Genomic DNA, 16,684 nt, shown 5'->3' on the forward strand with positions numbered 1-16,684 from the left:
CTGCAGCAGCAGAGGCTGGCATGATATTGCAACAGCCTGAGGCACACCATGTGTTCTTCTATGGAAGTTGTCCCTGGCTCACAGGTCCCTGGCTGTGGTGTGCTGCACAGGCTCCAGAGGGTGTGTGGTAGTGTGACCTTCACTTGCACACAGGATTCTTGGTGACAGCAGCAGCATTAGCGGTCCATGCCCATTTCTGGGGTCTGAGATGATAGCCACAGCTCATGCCTGTCTCTGGAGCTCACTTAGGTCATGCTCTGCCATCTGTGGGCACACAGAACAGGAAGTCCCTCTCCTCATGCACCCCAAAACAATGGTCTGTTGCCTATCTAGCAGCTCCAGACTTTTTCCCAGACTCCCTCCTGGCTAGCTGTGGTGCACTAGCCCCCTTCAGGCTGTGTTCATGCAGCCAACCCCAATCCTCTCCCTGGGGTCTGACCTCTGAAGCCCAAGCTTCAGCTCCCAGCCCCCACCCGCCCCGGCAGGTGAGCAGACAAGCCTCTCAGGCTGGTGAGTGCTGGTCGACACCCATCCTCTGTGCAGGAATCTCTCCGCTTTGCCCCCTGCACCCCCGTTGCTGTGCTCTCCTCTGTGGCTCTGAAGCTTCCCCCCTGCCCACCCCCCACCTCTGCCAGTGAAGGGTCTTCCTAATGTGTGGCAATTTTTCCTTCTTCACAGCTCCCTCCCAGAGGTGCAGGTCCCATCCTTATTTATTTGTCTCTGTTTTTTCTTTTTTCTTTTTTCAGGTACGTGGGGATTTTCTTGCTTTTTGTGAAGTCTGAGGTCTTATGCCAGTGTTCAGTAGGTGTTCTGTAGGAGTTGTTCCACATGTAGACGTATTTTTGATGTATTTGTGGGGAGGAAGGTGATCTCCACATCTTACTCCTCTGCCATATTGAAGGTCTCTTTAATTTAATTTCTAAAAATTCCTGCTTATGACTCATTTAGAGGACATAAGACCAGAATAAATTGGCCTTATAAACTGCTTATAAACTCATCCAGAGGCCAGAGCAAAAACTAACACCATTAAAACCAAAATAACACTATTTACAATAACCAAGACATGGAAACAACCTAAATGTCCATCAACAGATAGATGGATAAAGAAGATGTGATGTATATATACAATGGAATATTACTCAGCCATAAAAAATAATGAAATAATGCCATTTGCAGCAACATGGATGGACCTAGAGATTATCATACTAAGTGAAATAAGTCAGACTGAGAAAGACAAATATTATATGATATCACTTATATATAGACTCTAAAATACAACACAAATGATATTATTTATGAAAGAGAAACAGATTCACAGACATAGACAACAAACTTATGGTTACCAAAGTGGGAGGGATAAATTGGGAGTTCGTGATTAAAATATACACACTGCTATATATAAAATAGATATATATCAAGGATCTTCTGTATAGTACAAGGAACTACACTCAATATCTTGTAATAACCTATAATGGAAAAGAATCTAAAAAAGAATATATATGTATAACTGAATCACTTTGCTGTATACCTGAAATTAACACAACACTGTAAATCAACTACATTTCAATAAAAATTTTAAAAAAACAAAGATTCATGTGGTCTGGGTATAAATAACTCCTAAAGCATGCATGACTTTTCTCAGTGTGCTGGTATCTTTCTGTAGATTGTTGTTTCAGAGTGTGACATAGATGGCAAGGGTGAGTCGTTTGAACCAAATGCCACCTAGAAAACTCTAGGCCAAGAAAGATATTTTTTCTGTCTTCGGGGAAAATGATGAAGTTGATTTTAAGACAGTGACTCCTACTTGTTCAGGCAAGTGGTGGAGAGAGGAACACATCTAACAAAACAAGAGATTGAAAAATATGTCTCTATTTCCCTTTGGCCTAAAATCAATGACACACAGTCAGAGACACATAAGAGACCATAAGAGACATGTGCCCCAGCCTAGAGCTTGACCAGTGGCCTCACCAGACAGGTCTGGGTTAGCAGTGTGAAATGGAGAGGTGTGTAAGTCATTCCAACTCCTCTGCAGTTAAAGTATGCATAAACACAACAGAATGAGCTTGTACACATGTCCATTGTGTTCCACTAATATCAGCTGACTTTGCATTTTTTGGAAATTCTGGTTTACAGAATATAGTATCATGGGTAGGATTTTCAGATATCTGAGACTTTTCTCTGTTTTTTTCCCTTCTAAAAAATATATTTATAGAGTGCTTAGGATATGCTAGGCACTGTGAAATTTTTATTTAATTCTCTCAAAAACCTTATAAGGTTATAGTTTATTATAACAATTTTATAAATTTTTAGATAATGTAACAGAGGCATGGGAGAGACTCAGAATCACAGAGCTAACAAATGGTATAGACTGACCTCAAACTCCAAAAGTTCTGCTCATAACTGTTCCACTGTTCCATAATGCCTAGAGAAGAAAATACTGCAAATTTTATTTAACGGCTTACTTTTGGAAGAAAATTTTCTTTAGTAGCTTCAATCACTAGGAATAGCATTGGCTGAGACCCTTGTTCTTCAAACCAAGTCCTGGGCCTTTGGCAAAGTGGCTTCTGTATCCCTTAATGTGTCTGTTCCACACTCAAATCTGATGAGCAGTTCTTCTGAAGGTGTTACACAGAGCTGGGTGCAAATCCTGCCTCTACCACTTACAGGCTGTCTTTTCTTGACCAAGTCATTTGCCCCCTCCAAGCCTCAGCTTGCTCATCTGTAAAATGGGTGCAATGATAATTTCATCCTTATAGTGCTGTGTGGAATATTAAATGAGAGGAGATAGGCATGAAGCTGAGCACAAGACCTGAAGCATACTGGATGCTCAATTCAATACTGAGAAAATGGAAAAATTGAAAAAGAAAGCATTGCCAGACTCATAGGAAGTCTTATAAAAAAGGTTAACTTGAAAAATATCTGCTGCAGTCCTTGTGGACAGAAATGTACATATAAAGTAGCCACAATTGTCCATATAGCTTGCCTATAGAGAACACATGGCTAATTTTGGCCCCTGTACAAATTCCAAGGCAGACCACAAGATAACTCATGCATATCTTGAGATTTCTCACAAATACCATAGCTCCACAGCATATGCAATCCCAGTCCAGATGGCTCAATCTCCCTCAATTCCCTTTCCACTTCCGCTTCTCCCAAAAGTTACTGGAGTACACCTGGCCCTGTGGCTTAAATCTCAGCCGAAATTAGGCTAATCCCTGGGGGCACTTCCCTGGAAATCCAGCTGCATCCCTCATTCCTTTCAAGCCATAACAAGTGAGCAAACCCTTCCTCCTCTGCCATTCTGAGGAAATTCTTCCACAGAGTTAGAGATAAGAATTTGGCATGGTGACATTTCCAGAAAATACACAACATTGCTCTGAGCTGTGGGTAACCTTTATCCACACTTCTGCCAGATTTTCTTGAAGGAAAATGTTTTTAAAGGCCCAATCTTTCCTAATAAGATAATTTAGACTCAAAGCAGAATAATCATAGGTGATTATTTAGTGTTTGACTAAATTTTAAAGTTCAGCATTTAACTTCTTTGATTCTCATGCTAATCCTGTAATAGGTAGAAAACCTATTTTTAGAGATTTTAGAGGTAAAATATACCTCTTTAGAAAATAGTTCTGCTGGGTACTTTGGAAAAGGATTGAGATTTTGCTCATTTATAAAGAGAAAACGGGAAAAAAAGGGTACTATTTCTGGTGTGGGCAATGTATGAAAAAATATTTTACTAACATGATAAGTCAACCCTTCCTCTTATTTTAATGAAGTATAGTTTATTTACAATATTATATTAGTTTCAGTTGTACAACATAGTGGTTCAATATTTTTATAGATTATATTTCATTTAAAGTTATTATAAAATATTTGCTATATTCCCTGTGCTGTACAATATATCCTTGTAGCTTATTTACTTTATACATAGTAGTTTGTACCTCTTAATCCCCTACCTCTATCTTGCCCCTTCCCCCTTCCCTCTCTTCACTGGTAACCACTGGTTTGTTCTCTGTATCTGTGAGTTTGTTTCATTACATTCATTTATTTGTTTTATTTTTTAGATTCCACATAAAAGTAGAAACATACAATATTTGTCTTTGTATGACTTATTTCACTAAGCATGGTATCCTCCAGGTCCATCTATGTTGTTGCAAATGGCAAAATTTCATTTTTTTTTTGATTGAGTAATATTTCATGTGTGTGTGTGTATGTATATGTATATATGTATGTATGTATATATATATATATATATATATATGTAATGTCTTCTTTATCCATTCATCAGATGGTGGACACTTAAGTTGCTTCCATATCTTGGCTATTGTAAATAATGCTGCTATGAACATTGGGGTGCATGTATCTTTTCAAATTAGTGTCTTCACTTTCCTCAGATACATACCCAGGAGTGGGATTGCTGGATCATATGGTAGTTCTGTTTCTAGTTTTTTTGTGTGTGGAACCTCCATACCATTTTCCATAGTGGCTGCACCAATTTACATTCCCACCAACAGTGTAGGAGGGTTCTCTTTTCTTCACATCCTCACCAGCATTTGTTATTTGTGACTCTTTGATGATGGCTATTATGACAGGTGTGAAGTGATATCTCACTGTGGTTTTGATCTGTATTTCTCTGATGATTAGCAATGTTGATCATCTTTACATGTGCCTGTTGGCCATCTGTATGTCTTCTTTGTAAAAAAGGTCTCTTCAGGTCTTCTGCTCTTTTTTTGATTGGGTTGTTTTTTTGATATCAAGTTCTACGAGCCCTTTATATATGTTGAATATTAACCCCTTATCAGTCATATCATTTGCAAATATTTTCTCCCATTCAGTAAGTTGTATTTTTGTTTTGTCGATGGCTTCCTTTGTGGTGCAAAAGCTTTTAAGTTTCATTAGGTCCCATTTCTTTATTTTTGCTTTCTTTTTTCTTTGCGTTAGGAGTCAGATCAAATAATTATTGCTACAATTTATGTCAAAGAGTGTTTTGCCTATGTTCTCTTGTAGGAATTTTGTGGTTTCTGGTCTTATATTGAAGTGTTTAATCCATTTTGAGCTTATTTTAGTATATGGTATGAGGAAATTTTCTAATTTCATTGTTTTACATGTAGCTGTCCAGTTTTCCCAGTACCACTTATTGAAGAGGCTCTTTTCTCCACTGTATATTCTTGCCTCCTTTGCTGTAGACTAATTAACCATAAGTGTGTGGGCTTATTTCTGGGCTCTCTATTCTGTTCCATTGATCTATGTGTCTGTTTTTGTGCCAGTACCTTGCTGTTTTGATTATTGTAGCTTTGTAGTATAGTCTGAAGTCTGGGATGGTGGTATCTCCAGCTTTGTCCTTTTTTCTCAATATTGCTTTGGTTATTCAGGATCTTTTGTGGTTTCACATGAATTTTAGGATTATTTGTTCTAGTTTTGTGAAAAATGTCATAGATATTTTGGTAGAGATTGCATTAAATCCATAGATTGCTTTGGATAGTGTGGACATTTTAACAATATTAATTCTTCTAATCTACAAACACAGGCTATCTCTCCATTTATTTGTATCACCTTTAATTTCCTTCATTCATCAATGTTTTATAGTTTTCAAGGTATAGGTCTTTCACCTCCATGGTTAAGTTTATTCCTAGGTATTTTATTCTTTTTGATGTGATTTTAAACAGGATTGTTTTCCTGCTTTCTCTTTCTGAGAGTTCATTATTAGTGTATAGAAAAGCAACAGATTTCTGTATATTAATCTTGTATCATGCAACTTTACTGAATTCATTTATTAGTTCTAATGGTTTTTTGGTGGAGACTTTAGAGTTTTCCATATATAGTGTAGTGTCATCTACAAACTGTGACAATTTTACTTCTTCCCATCCAATTTGGATGCCTTTTATTTCTTTTTCTTGTCTGATTACTGTCACTAGGATTTCCAATACTATGTTAAATAGAAGTGGCAAGAGTGGATATCCTTGTCTTGTTCCTGAATTTAGAATAAAACCTTTCAGCTTTTCATCATTGCATATGATGTTAGCTGTGGGCTTGTCATAAATGACCTTTATTATGTTAAGATATGTTTCCTGCATATCCACAGTTTTTGCTTTGTTTTGTTTTGTTTGCTTTTAATTTATTTTTTTAAATTGAAGTATAGTTGATTTACAATGTTGTGTTATTTTCAGGTGTAGATCAAACTGATTCACTTATGTGTGTGTGTGTGTTTTATACATATATATAGATTTTTTCAGATTCTTTTCCCATATAGGTTATTACAAAATATTGAGTATAGTTCCCTGTGCTATAAAGTTTTTATCATGAGTGTATGTTGAATTTTGTCAAATGCTTTTTGCATCTATTGAGGTGATCATGTGATTTTTGTCCTTCCTTTTGTTAATGTGGTGTATCACACTGATTGATTTGTGAATATTGAGCCATTGTTGTGTCCCTGGCATAAATCCCACTTGATCATGGTGTATGATCCTTTTTATATATTGTTGAATTAGGTTTGCTACTATTTTGTTGAGGATTTTTGCATCTATATTCATCAGAGATATTGGCCAGTAATTTTCTTTTTTTTGTAGTGTCTTTTTCTGGTTTTGGTATCAGGGTAATTTTGGCCTCCTGCAATGAATTTGGGAGTGTTCCCGCCTCTTCAATTTTTTGGAATAGTTTGAGAAGGATAGGTATTAGCACTTTGTTGTATGTTTGGTAGAATTCCCCCATGAAGCTGATCAGTTCTGGACATTTGTTTGCTGGGAGCTTTTTGATTACTAATTCAATTTTAATACTAGTGACCACTCTGTTCAGACTGTGTATTTTTTCCTGATTCAGTCTTGGAAGATTGTATGTTTCTAGGAATTTATCCATTTCTTCTAGGTTGTCTAATTTGTTGACATGTAACTGGTTTTTTTTTCTTTAATTTTTATTGGAGTATAGTTGATTTACGATGTTGTGTTACTTTCTGCTGTACAGCAAAGTGAATCAGTTATACATATACATATATCCACTCTTTTTTTAGATTCTTTTTCCATATAGGTCATTACAGAGTATTGAGTAGAGTTCCCTGTGTGATATAGTAAGTCTTTATTAGTTATCTATTTTATATATAGTAGTATGTATGACATGTAACTATTGATTGTAGTATCTCATGATGTTTTGTATCTCTGTGATATCAGTTGTAATTTCCCCTTTTTCATTTCTACCCCTTCCTCTTCTACCAGAACTTTTATGAAATAATTTTCCTTATGTTTTAACAAAGTGTGTTGATTGGCCTTTTTTAAAAAGCCAAAATGGAGATCCTGGTGGCAGAGCAGGTAATGATTAGTAAATTCCAGGATTGTAAACTCAAAAGGAAAGAAATGTCCATTTAACTAATCTTCACACATCCTGATACACTATTGCCAAGAACTCTAGAAGAGGTTTTGGCAGTATTTTAGGGCTAAAGTATATTACATTGCATCCATTGCATAGACAAATATATTTATGCTTTTGTCTGCACTTCCACTTTTATACTTAGTAATTAAGAATCTTGATATTGATCAATAATTCTAAGAATTTGAAACTAGGTTCTTGGTGGAGGATTGGAGGTCCATAGATTTCAAACAGCTCATGAAATGTAAAATCCTGTTCAATGACTATGAATGTATTGATAAAGGAAAAGTCTGGTACATTAATGACCAGTTCTTAGTCCTTTGTAAGAAGGGAGAGAATATAGGAATATCTCAAACAAGATGGTTAGTTCTCATCTATTAGAAATGCCCAAGGTGAAGTAATAGGAACTGGATTTACCTACCAATTGAAATAACAAAAAGAAAAAAAAAAAAAAAAATATATATATATATATATATATATATATATATATATATATATATATATATATATGAAATGAAACAACAATTGTCAGGACACTGGACTTCAAGAAATAAAAGTGATCCCTGAGAGATGAGAAACCAATGAGATGAACCCTATGATTTCTCCACCTCACTGCCAAGAGAGAGTTTCCAGGCCATGGTTCAGGAAGGGGAATTCAGGTGGAACCCAGTATACTCCTTGAGATGAGGAAACAGAGCTGAGAGTTCAGGGAGAACAAGGTGGTAAGAGTTCACAGGACAGAACACCAGAGAGGAGAGAGCTGTGCAGAGAGAGAAACCCAGAGCTCTACAGAGGATGCCCCTTCATCATTCATCAGAGTGCTGATAGCATGAGCATGTGAGGAAATGACCTGAGCATGGGGGAGCATTCTTCTGAAAGAATTAGAGGATAATGCCCATTGCTCACAGGGCCAGGGATAGTGCCTGTTACCACCAGCGAGACTGGAAAAACTCATAATTCATAGAGTACTGGGAAGAAAATTCAGGAAGGTCTTGCTTCAGTAGTGGGGAATAAATAGCCTTAAATTAAGTACCACTCTGCACATACCTAACAAATCATAACAGCAAGACCCAAAAAGATCAAACCATTTTCATGTAACTTGTCTCCCAAAACAAATCATATGGATATTTATAAGAATATAAAACTATCCCATATCCAACAAGGCAAATTTCATAATGTCTGGCATAAAAAGCAGAAAGAACCCATCATCAAAAGTACAATCACTCAAAACCAAATCAGAACTGACAAAGATGTTAGAATTAACAAAGAAATTAAAACAGTTATTGTAACTATACTCCATATGTTAAAAAGTTAAGCAGAGACATGGAAAATGTAAAAAAAAAAAAAAAATTAAATAGAATTTGTAGAGATGAAAGCTGCAGTGCCTAGGATGAACAATACACTGGATGGGATTAATGGGAAATTAGATTTGATAAAAGAAAAGACTAGTGACCTTGAAGATGTAGCCATAGAAATTATCCAAAATAAAACTCAAGGAGAATAAAGACTTTAAAAAAAAATGAAAAGATCCTCAGTGGGTTTCAATACCTCTCTCAATAACTGACAAAAGAATAGACAGAAAATCAGCAGGAATATCGTAGGCCTGAACAACAGTATCAGTTAATTTGACCTAATTGATATTAATAGAACACTGCACCCAAAATAGCAAATACACATTCTTTTCAAGTACATGTGAAACATTTACCAAGACAGACCATACTGTAGACCATAAAACAATTCTCAAAATTGGAAAGGTTTCAAATCATTCCAAGTATATTCTCTGACCAAAACAGAATTAAGTTGAAATCAATAGTAGGAAGATCTTTGAAAAATCCCCAAGTATTTGGAAACTAAATAAAGCACTTCTAAATAATCCATGGTCAAAGAAAAAAGCAAAGGCAAAATTAGCAAGTATTTTGAAATAGATGAAAATAAAATCACAATATAATAGAATTTGTGAGATTCCACTAAAGCGGTACTTAGGATGTCATTCATAGCATTAAATGCCTATACTGGTAAAGAAGAAAGTTTTCAAATCAATGACCTCAACTTTCATCTTAAGACATTAGAAAAAGAAGAACAAGTTAAACCTAAGGTAAGGAGAAGAAAGGAAGTAATAAAATTAAAGCAGAACTCAATGAAATAGAAAAGAGAAAATCAATAAAACCAAAAGTGGTTTTTTGATAAGATCAACTAAATTGATAAACCCATAGTCAAACTCACCAGTAAAAAAGAAATTACACAAATTACCAATATCAGGAATGAGAGAGGAGAAATATTCTACAGATATTAAAAGGATAATCAGGGAATATTATAAGCAGTTTTTGCCTATAAGTTAGAGATTTTAGGTGAAATAGGCAAATTAGTTGCAATGCACGAATTACCAAGCCTCACTCAAGGAAAAGTAACCTAAATATTCCTAAACCTATTAAAGAAATTGAATTTGTAGTTCAAAACTTTCCATAAAGAAAACTCCAAGCCCAGATGACTTCACTGGTGACTTCAACAAAACATTTAAGGAAGAAATAATATCAATTCTACATAAACTCTTCCAGAATATTAAATAGGAAGGAATGCTTACAAACTCATTCTTTGAGGCCAAAACCAGACAAAGACATTACAAGTAAAGGAAACTACAGACCAACATTCCTCGTGAACATAGGTGCAAAAATTTTAAACAAAATGTTAGCAAATCAAATGCAACCATATTAGCTTGATGTGGCAATCATTATACAAGGTATATTTATATCAAAACATTGTACACTTTATTATTAATTTTTTTATTCAATTTTTAAATTTTTTTATTGAAATATAGTTGATTCACAATGTTGTGTTAGCTTCAGGTGTACAGCAAAGTAATTCAGTTATACATACATATATATGTGTATCTATATATTCTTTTAAAAATCCTTTTCTAGTATAGGTTATTACAAGATATTGAGTATAGTTCCCTGTGCTATACAGTAGGCCCTTGTTGATTATCTATTTTACATATAGTAGTGTGTATATGTTAATCCCAAACTCCTAATTTATCCCTCGCCCCTCGCTTTCCCCTTTGGTAACCATAAGTTTCTTTTCTGTGTCTGTGAATCTATTTCTGTTTTTGTAAATAAGTTCATTTGTATCATTGTTTTAGATTCCACATATAAGCAATATTATATGATGTTTGTCTTTCTCTGTCTGACTTACTTCACTAAGTATGATCATCTCTAGATCCATCCATGTTGCTGCAAGTGGCATTATTTTATTCTTTTTTTATGGCTGAGTACTGTTCTATTGTGTATATATACCATATCTTCTTTATCCATTCATCTGTCTATGGACACTTAGGTTGCTTCCATGTCTTGGTTATTGTAAATAGTGCTGCCATGAACATTGGGGTGCATGTATCCTTTTGAATTATAGTTTTCTCCAGATATATGCCCAGGAGTAGGATCACTGGATCATATGGTAGTTCTATGTTTAGTTTTTTAAAGAACCTCCATACTGTTCTCCATAATGGCTGCACCCATTTACATTCCCACCGGCAATGTAGGAGGGTTCCTTTTTCTCCACACCCTCTCTAGCATTTCTTATTTGTATACTTTTTGATGAACGTTGTACACTTTAAATATATACAAATTTTATTTGTCAGAAAAAAATCCTACAATAGATAAAAAAAGATAATGTGGAGTTGACCCCAGGAATGCAGAGATCATTAAGCATTCAGAAGTCATCTGATAGTATTTGTCTTGTTAATAACATTATCCCTGGTGTTGTTTTTCTGCATTCTATTTCAATATTAAACTTTTGTGGCATTTATACAGGTTAATCAATTCATTTGTGAGGGTGGTTGCTGTGAGGATTAAATAAAGTAATAGATGCAAAGCATGAATAATGGGCCAAGCACAATTGGACAGTAATAAGTTTTTGCCAGTTAGGAATCTAATTCTTGCTTGATTAGGTTCACAAACATACTTCTTTCATAGAAAAAAAAAGAATATTGACCACGTCCTCCTGTCTTTCTGAGCTGACATTTCCTGTTGTGACCTCACCAACCAGCCATCGTCCCCATGATTGTAGACATGGTTTCATGACCCTTTAGAGAAGAGCCACTTGAAGTGCTGGCCTCCAACAAGATAAGAAGTTAGCATCAGAGTGTAACTGGGGCACTGTTTCCTTCCTTGAGAAGGTCTTGATACAAAAAATAAATAAATAAAATAAAATCAGATGAAATAATTTGTGTGCTTAGTGATGTAGTTGACTTATATCATGGTGCAAACTTCTTATCTTGTCATGGGCCAATAAGCTGTTTGCGGACTGGTACTTTGAGTACCAAGGTCTTAGAGTATGTCATGTCTTACACAGAATTTGGATTCTAAAGTCAGAATTTATACTTCTTCTCATGACATCATACTATGGTGCATATTTTAAGCATGTATATAAAGATGTCATCAATAAATGTGACTTTGACATATTTACTTTTCTCTTGGGGTCATTACGTATAATGAAATCTCATGCAGTATGTACTCCAAATTTTGTAACCATGTGGCATGCACTAAAAATCACTGTATGTTTTTCACCTTGCATACGAAAATAGCTGGAGGATCCATCAATCCTTTGACAAAGATCAGAGATGGGGTAGCAAATAGGTTTCTTCACATGTGACAATACCTGTCAAGTGGTAATGGCTCTCCACACACTGTGTAGAGATGTACTTAGAGAATGCATCTGGGAACAAGTACTGATATTGATTAGTAACGTACACCATGGGTGTGGGAATGAAGTATGACAACACCTCATGCTGTGTATTGCCATTCTTGGCTAGGAGTTTCAAGGTTTTCCTTCTACTAAAAATAGTGACTTGAGTTATTCTGTTGCAGGACAGGAAAACCGTGGCAGAAAAGAAGAACCAGGTCCTACTTATGAACTTAGAGATGCCGCTCTTCAAGAATATTACATGGATGTGGCTTTTCTCATAGATGCTTCCCAAAGAATAGGAAATGATGAGTTTAAGGAAGTGAAAGCTTTTATAACCTCAGTGCTTGATTACTTTCACCCGGCCCCAGATCCACTGACCTCCACCTTGGGAGACAGAGTGGCAGTCCTGACCTACTCTCCTCCAGGCTATATGCCCAACACAGAAGAATGCCCCATCTACCTAGAATTTGATTTGGTTACTTATAACAGTATACACCAAATGAAACATCATCTCCAAGACTCCCTTCAGCAGCTTAATGGAGATGTTTTTATTGGCCATGCCTTACAGTGGACAATTGACAATGTCTTTGTAGGAATCCCCAACCTGAGGAAAAACAAAGTTATCTTTGTTATATCTGCTGGTGAAACCAACCCTTTAGACAAGGGAGTCTTAAGAAATGTCTCTCTGAGAGCCAAGTGTCAGGGCTACTCCATATTTGTGTTTTCCTTTGGTCCTCTACACAATGACAAGGAATTAGAAGAATTAGCCAGCCACCCACTGGATCATCACTTAGTCCAGCTTGGCCGAACCCACAAGCCAGATTTGAACTATATCATCAAATATGTCAAGCCATTTGTCCATTCAATCAGACGTAAGTCATTTAAGTTTTTCTCTTCTGTTGCTTTTCCAATAGATACCTCTTTGTACAATCCACCAGTTGACTTAGTAACATGATTCTCACTTGTCAAGAGTGGTGGAGTCTAGGTGTGAGTAGGAGGCAATGAGAAAACCACAGAGAAAATCCCAGGTCCTAGTGACCTTGAGCTCTGCTGTCCCATTGTCAGGGTCTTTGCCAGAAAGTGAAAAGTGTCTTTTAATCCTAATCTGTGTTTACTGTGTGCCAAGTTTTTTAAAGGATTGTATCATTTAATCCTCAGGACAGCCCTCTAAGGAAAGTAGAATTATTCCCATTTTACAAGTGAGAAAACTGAGGTTCACAGACATTAAATCAATTGCTCAAAAGCTGACAGTTAATAGTTGGCAAATTCTAGACTCAATCCTATGCATTGTGACCCCAGAGCTGTGCTCTAATCCATTAAACTATACATCAATTACTAAAGCTTTAATAAACGATTACAGTGGTATCACTGTAATGAATAATACCCCACTCCCACCACCCTCCACCTACTCCAAGGACTTCTGTTTCATCTTGTCACTGTAAATCAACTTTGCTTCTGACTTGAATTCTTAAGAGCCATGGGGACAAATCTCTTCTAGAGCCTCTGTCTCAGACAGCTGGTTCAGGCACAGCCAGGCAAGGGGTTTAAGGGAGTCTTTTCACAGTAGGCATTTGAGAGAGACTGCCCAGTCTCTGTCCATGAGCTGTAATTCCAGGCATGATTATAGTAGCAAACCTAAGAGCTTGTAGCATCAAGCAAGTCCGGGCCTGTGCTGGGAATTAGGAGTGTGACAGAGGCCACCCTGAATGGTTGTCTGTAGCTACTGCAAGTTTAATGGGGAATCAGAGAGATGTAGATTTTCTGGCACTCATAAAGCCCAGGGCTCATGGAACCCTCAGCATCTTGGCACTCAGAATTTATATTTAGTGGCAAGCTTGTCACTTGCAAAAAAAAAAATGATGCTTTCTTCCAACCTCAAGATAAATAGGGCAGACAATTTCAATAGTAATACTGTCTTCTAGAAACATCTTCCTTTTAGAGTGAGAGAACCGGATGTTATAAGGGATTAAGAGACATCCTTGAATTATATTGCAAGCCTGTGACACACAGAGCATGAAAATTTTTGACTCAATCACTGCTATATCTCACTGACTTTGCCAACAAGGTATTGCAAAGTCAGAAGATTCATACTTTGCTGAGTCCCTTATAAAATTAACTTGCTCTTGGAAACACCTCCAACCACAGGAAAAGATGAACTGACTTTGGGTGATAGAATATGGAAGGATAAAATTTAGACTAACCACCCACTCTCTCTCCAGGTGCCATCAACAAATATCCCCCTGCAGATATGAGACCCAAATGTGTTAACATCACCTCTCCCAACCCAGAGAATGGTGGCACAGAAAACACTGTATTGTGAGTTGACAAATTCACAATTTGGGTAATACTACCACTGGAAACAGTCCTTAAGAAAATAATTTGAAAGAAATGGCATTTTAGTTTTCAGGATGCAAGTTTCGTTGTGGGGTGTGTGGGTGTGTGTGTGTGGGGGGGTGTGTTTTAAATGTTCCTGATTTGTGACAACACCACAGATCTGGTGTTAATAGTACATAGAATATGATCCATATTTGAAAGAACCATGTTTCCAATTTTGTAGCTTTTATGAAAAAAGAGACCCCTATTAATACCTTATTAGTAACTATATCATATCATTCGAATATTGGGTACTGTTAAAACAGAAAACATATAATATCAAAGGTTAGATGTAATAGTTTTAGAGCAGAAGAAAGAGATGAAAAAGAAAAACTCACAAAGCGGCAACAAAAACGTTTCCTGTTTCAAAAACAGAACCCATATGGAGACTGGCAGGAAGAATTCGTTTAAGTTTGATTTCGCAAAGTCCAACCCTAAGTACTCAGTAAAAATTCAGTGATGAGAATAATATTGGTTTGGAACCCTAAACCATGGGCACAAATGTCTAATTTCCCTTTGGAATTAAAAAGTTGCCCCTCAGTCAAATTTCATCCACAAACTGCATTTGGACTATTCCAATAACATGCATAAAATTGATTCCTGTTACATTATCTGTCTGTATCTACACTGAATCCTAAAAGGGACTTGGTTAACATATTTTTCTTCATTTTTCTCTGTCACTTCAGCCTTCTTCCTGAGGTATATGAAATAGAGATGGAGAACAGTGAGCCTTTGGGTGAATTAGATTCCCAGCAGCAGCATTTCTTTGAATTAGGGAATGGTCATAGTAACAGTTCTGGGACCACCACTGATTTGGTCCAGAGGTTATACATGCTCTCTTCAACTAGGGAACTGATGATGAAAGACAAGGAAGAGGCACATTCGGAAGAAATTACAGCTCTAGCAAATGTCAGACAAGATGAAAAATGTAACCTGAGTGCATTAGAGTTGACAACTCTGAAATACCCTTGTTTGTTTGGATTTTCCCTGGTAGAAGATGAGCAATGAGAACTCATGGAGACAAATAGAGATTGTAGAATAGAGGGGCTTACCAACTAGGGCTGCAGGGGTCCCCAAAACAAAGGGGCAAGGGAGATAAAACTCTAGGAGGGCAAAAAAAAGGAGCCACTGGCCTTGACAAAACCAGAACTAGATATAAATGCCTGGGGTGGGTCAAGGAATAGAAACGTAAGAGGGAGAAGAGTAAGGACCACAGGTTCTTGGGGAGCAGGAGGAGCCCTGCATTCTTGTGGAGATGGGATAAGAGAGGAACTGAGCGACAGACCGCCAGAATTTGAAGACTCAGGGTCTGCTTTCTCCCTTGATGACCAGGGCTTTTCTTGTCTGAGATGTAGGCTCCTGGCCGAGCCCCAGCGCAGTGGAACCTGGAGAGGACAAGGCTGCTGTGGCTCTGAGATCTCTGTGCACTTGTTAGGCTGCGTGGGGAAGTGGCTGTGGACGTATAGCTAAAGAGAAAATAGGAGATGGAGAAGAGGCAAGCATAGTCAGTTCGAGGGCAGCTGTTCACAGTCTCTGCTATGTATCAAAATCATGGGAGAAGTTATTTTAAAATAAATATTCCTGGGTGTCTACTAACGCTGAAAATGTGCATATCCTATGACCCAACAATTTTACCCCAGTGTATATATATCCCAATGTATATAACAGAAAAATATATGTTCGCTAAGGGTCAGGTACTAGAATGTTCATAACAGAACTATTTGTAATGGCCTTAAAGTGGGAACAAAAATGCTCAACTGCACATATGATAAATGTTGGTATAATTATGCAATAAAACACTATATATGTATGTAGTACATATGTAAAATACTATATATGTATGTATACTTCACATATATACATATATACAATGTATCTTATGTTATATATGGTATACACTATATCTATAAAATGTATGTATATTATATATAATGTATGTATACATATACATATATACAATGTATATTGTATGTTATATATTATATATACTACATATATTAGATATGGGTATAATTGTAGATACAGATAGCATATAGAATATAATAAAATCAGCAAAATTATGGAAAACAAGAGACAAGGAAAGAGGAAATATGAAAAATATAGGCAAAGAGGAGAGAGAAGATAAGATGTAAGAAGGAAAAATAGATATAAATATGATGAAATATATGGTCTGGTCAAGAAGGACTAAGCTTACTTTGGCCTCAGGATGGAGTGAGCCCATGCTGTCTCTCTCTTCCACTGATTGCAACTGAAAACTGGACAAAACACAAAAAGCAAC

At 36.5% G+C, this 16,684-nt stretch overlaps 1 protein-coding gene across 1 annotated transcript in view; it reads left to right on the forward strand.

Moving 5' to 3' along the window:
- Positions 1-14,353, forward strand: part of COL6A5 (collagen type VI alpha 5 chain) — a 110,201-nt gene extending 95,848 nt beyond the window's left edge. Inside the window, exons 37-38 of the mRNA XM_036850673.1 lie at positions 12,216-12,905; positions 14,253-14,353. Of these exons, the coding sequence (XP_036706568.1) occupies positions 12,216-12,905; positions 14,253-14,353 (791 nt within the window). The remainder of the gene's footprint in view (positions 1-12,215; positions 12,906-14,252) is intronic.
- Positions 14,354-16,684: the final 2,331 nt, after the last annotated feature.

The sequence above is a fragment of the Balaenoptera musculus genome, chromosome 4 (genome assembly GCF_009873245.2).
Source record: "Balaenoptera musculus isolate JJ_BM4_2016_0621 chromosome 4, mBalMus1.pri.v3, whole genome shotgun sequence".
NCBI classification, from domain to species: Eukaryota; Metazoa; Chordata; class Mammalia; order Artiodactyla; family Balaenopteridae; genus Balaenoptera; species Balaenoptera musculus.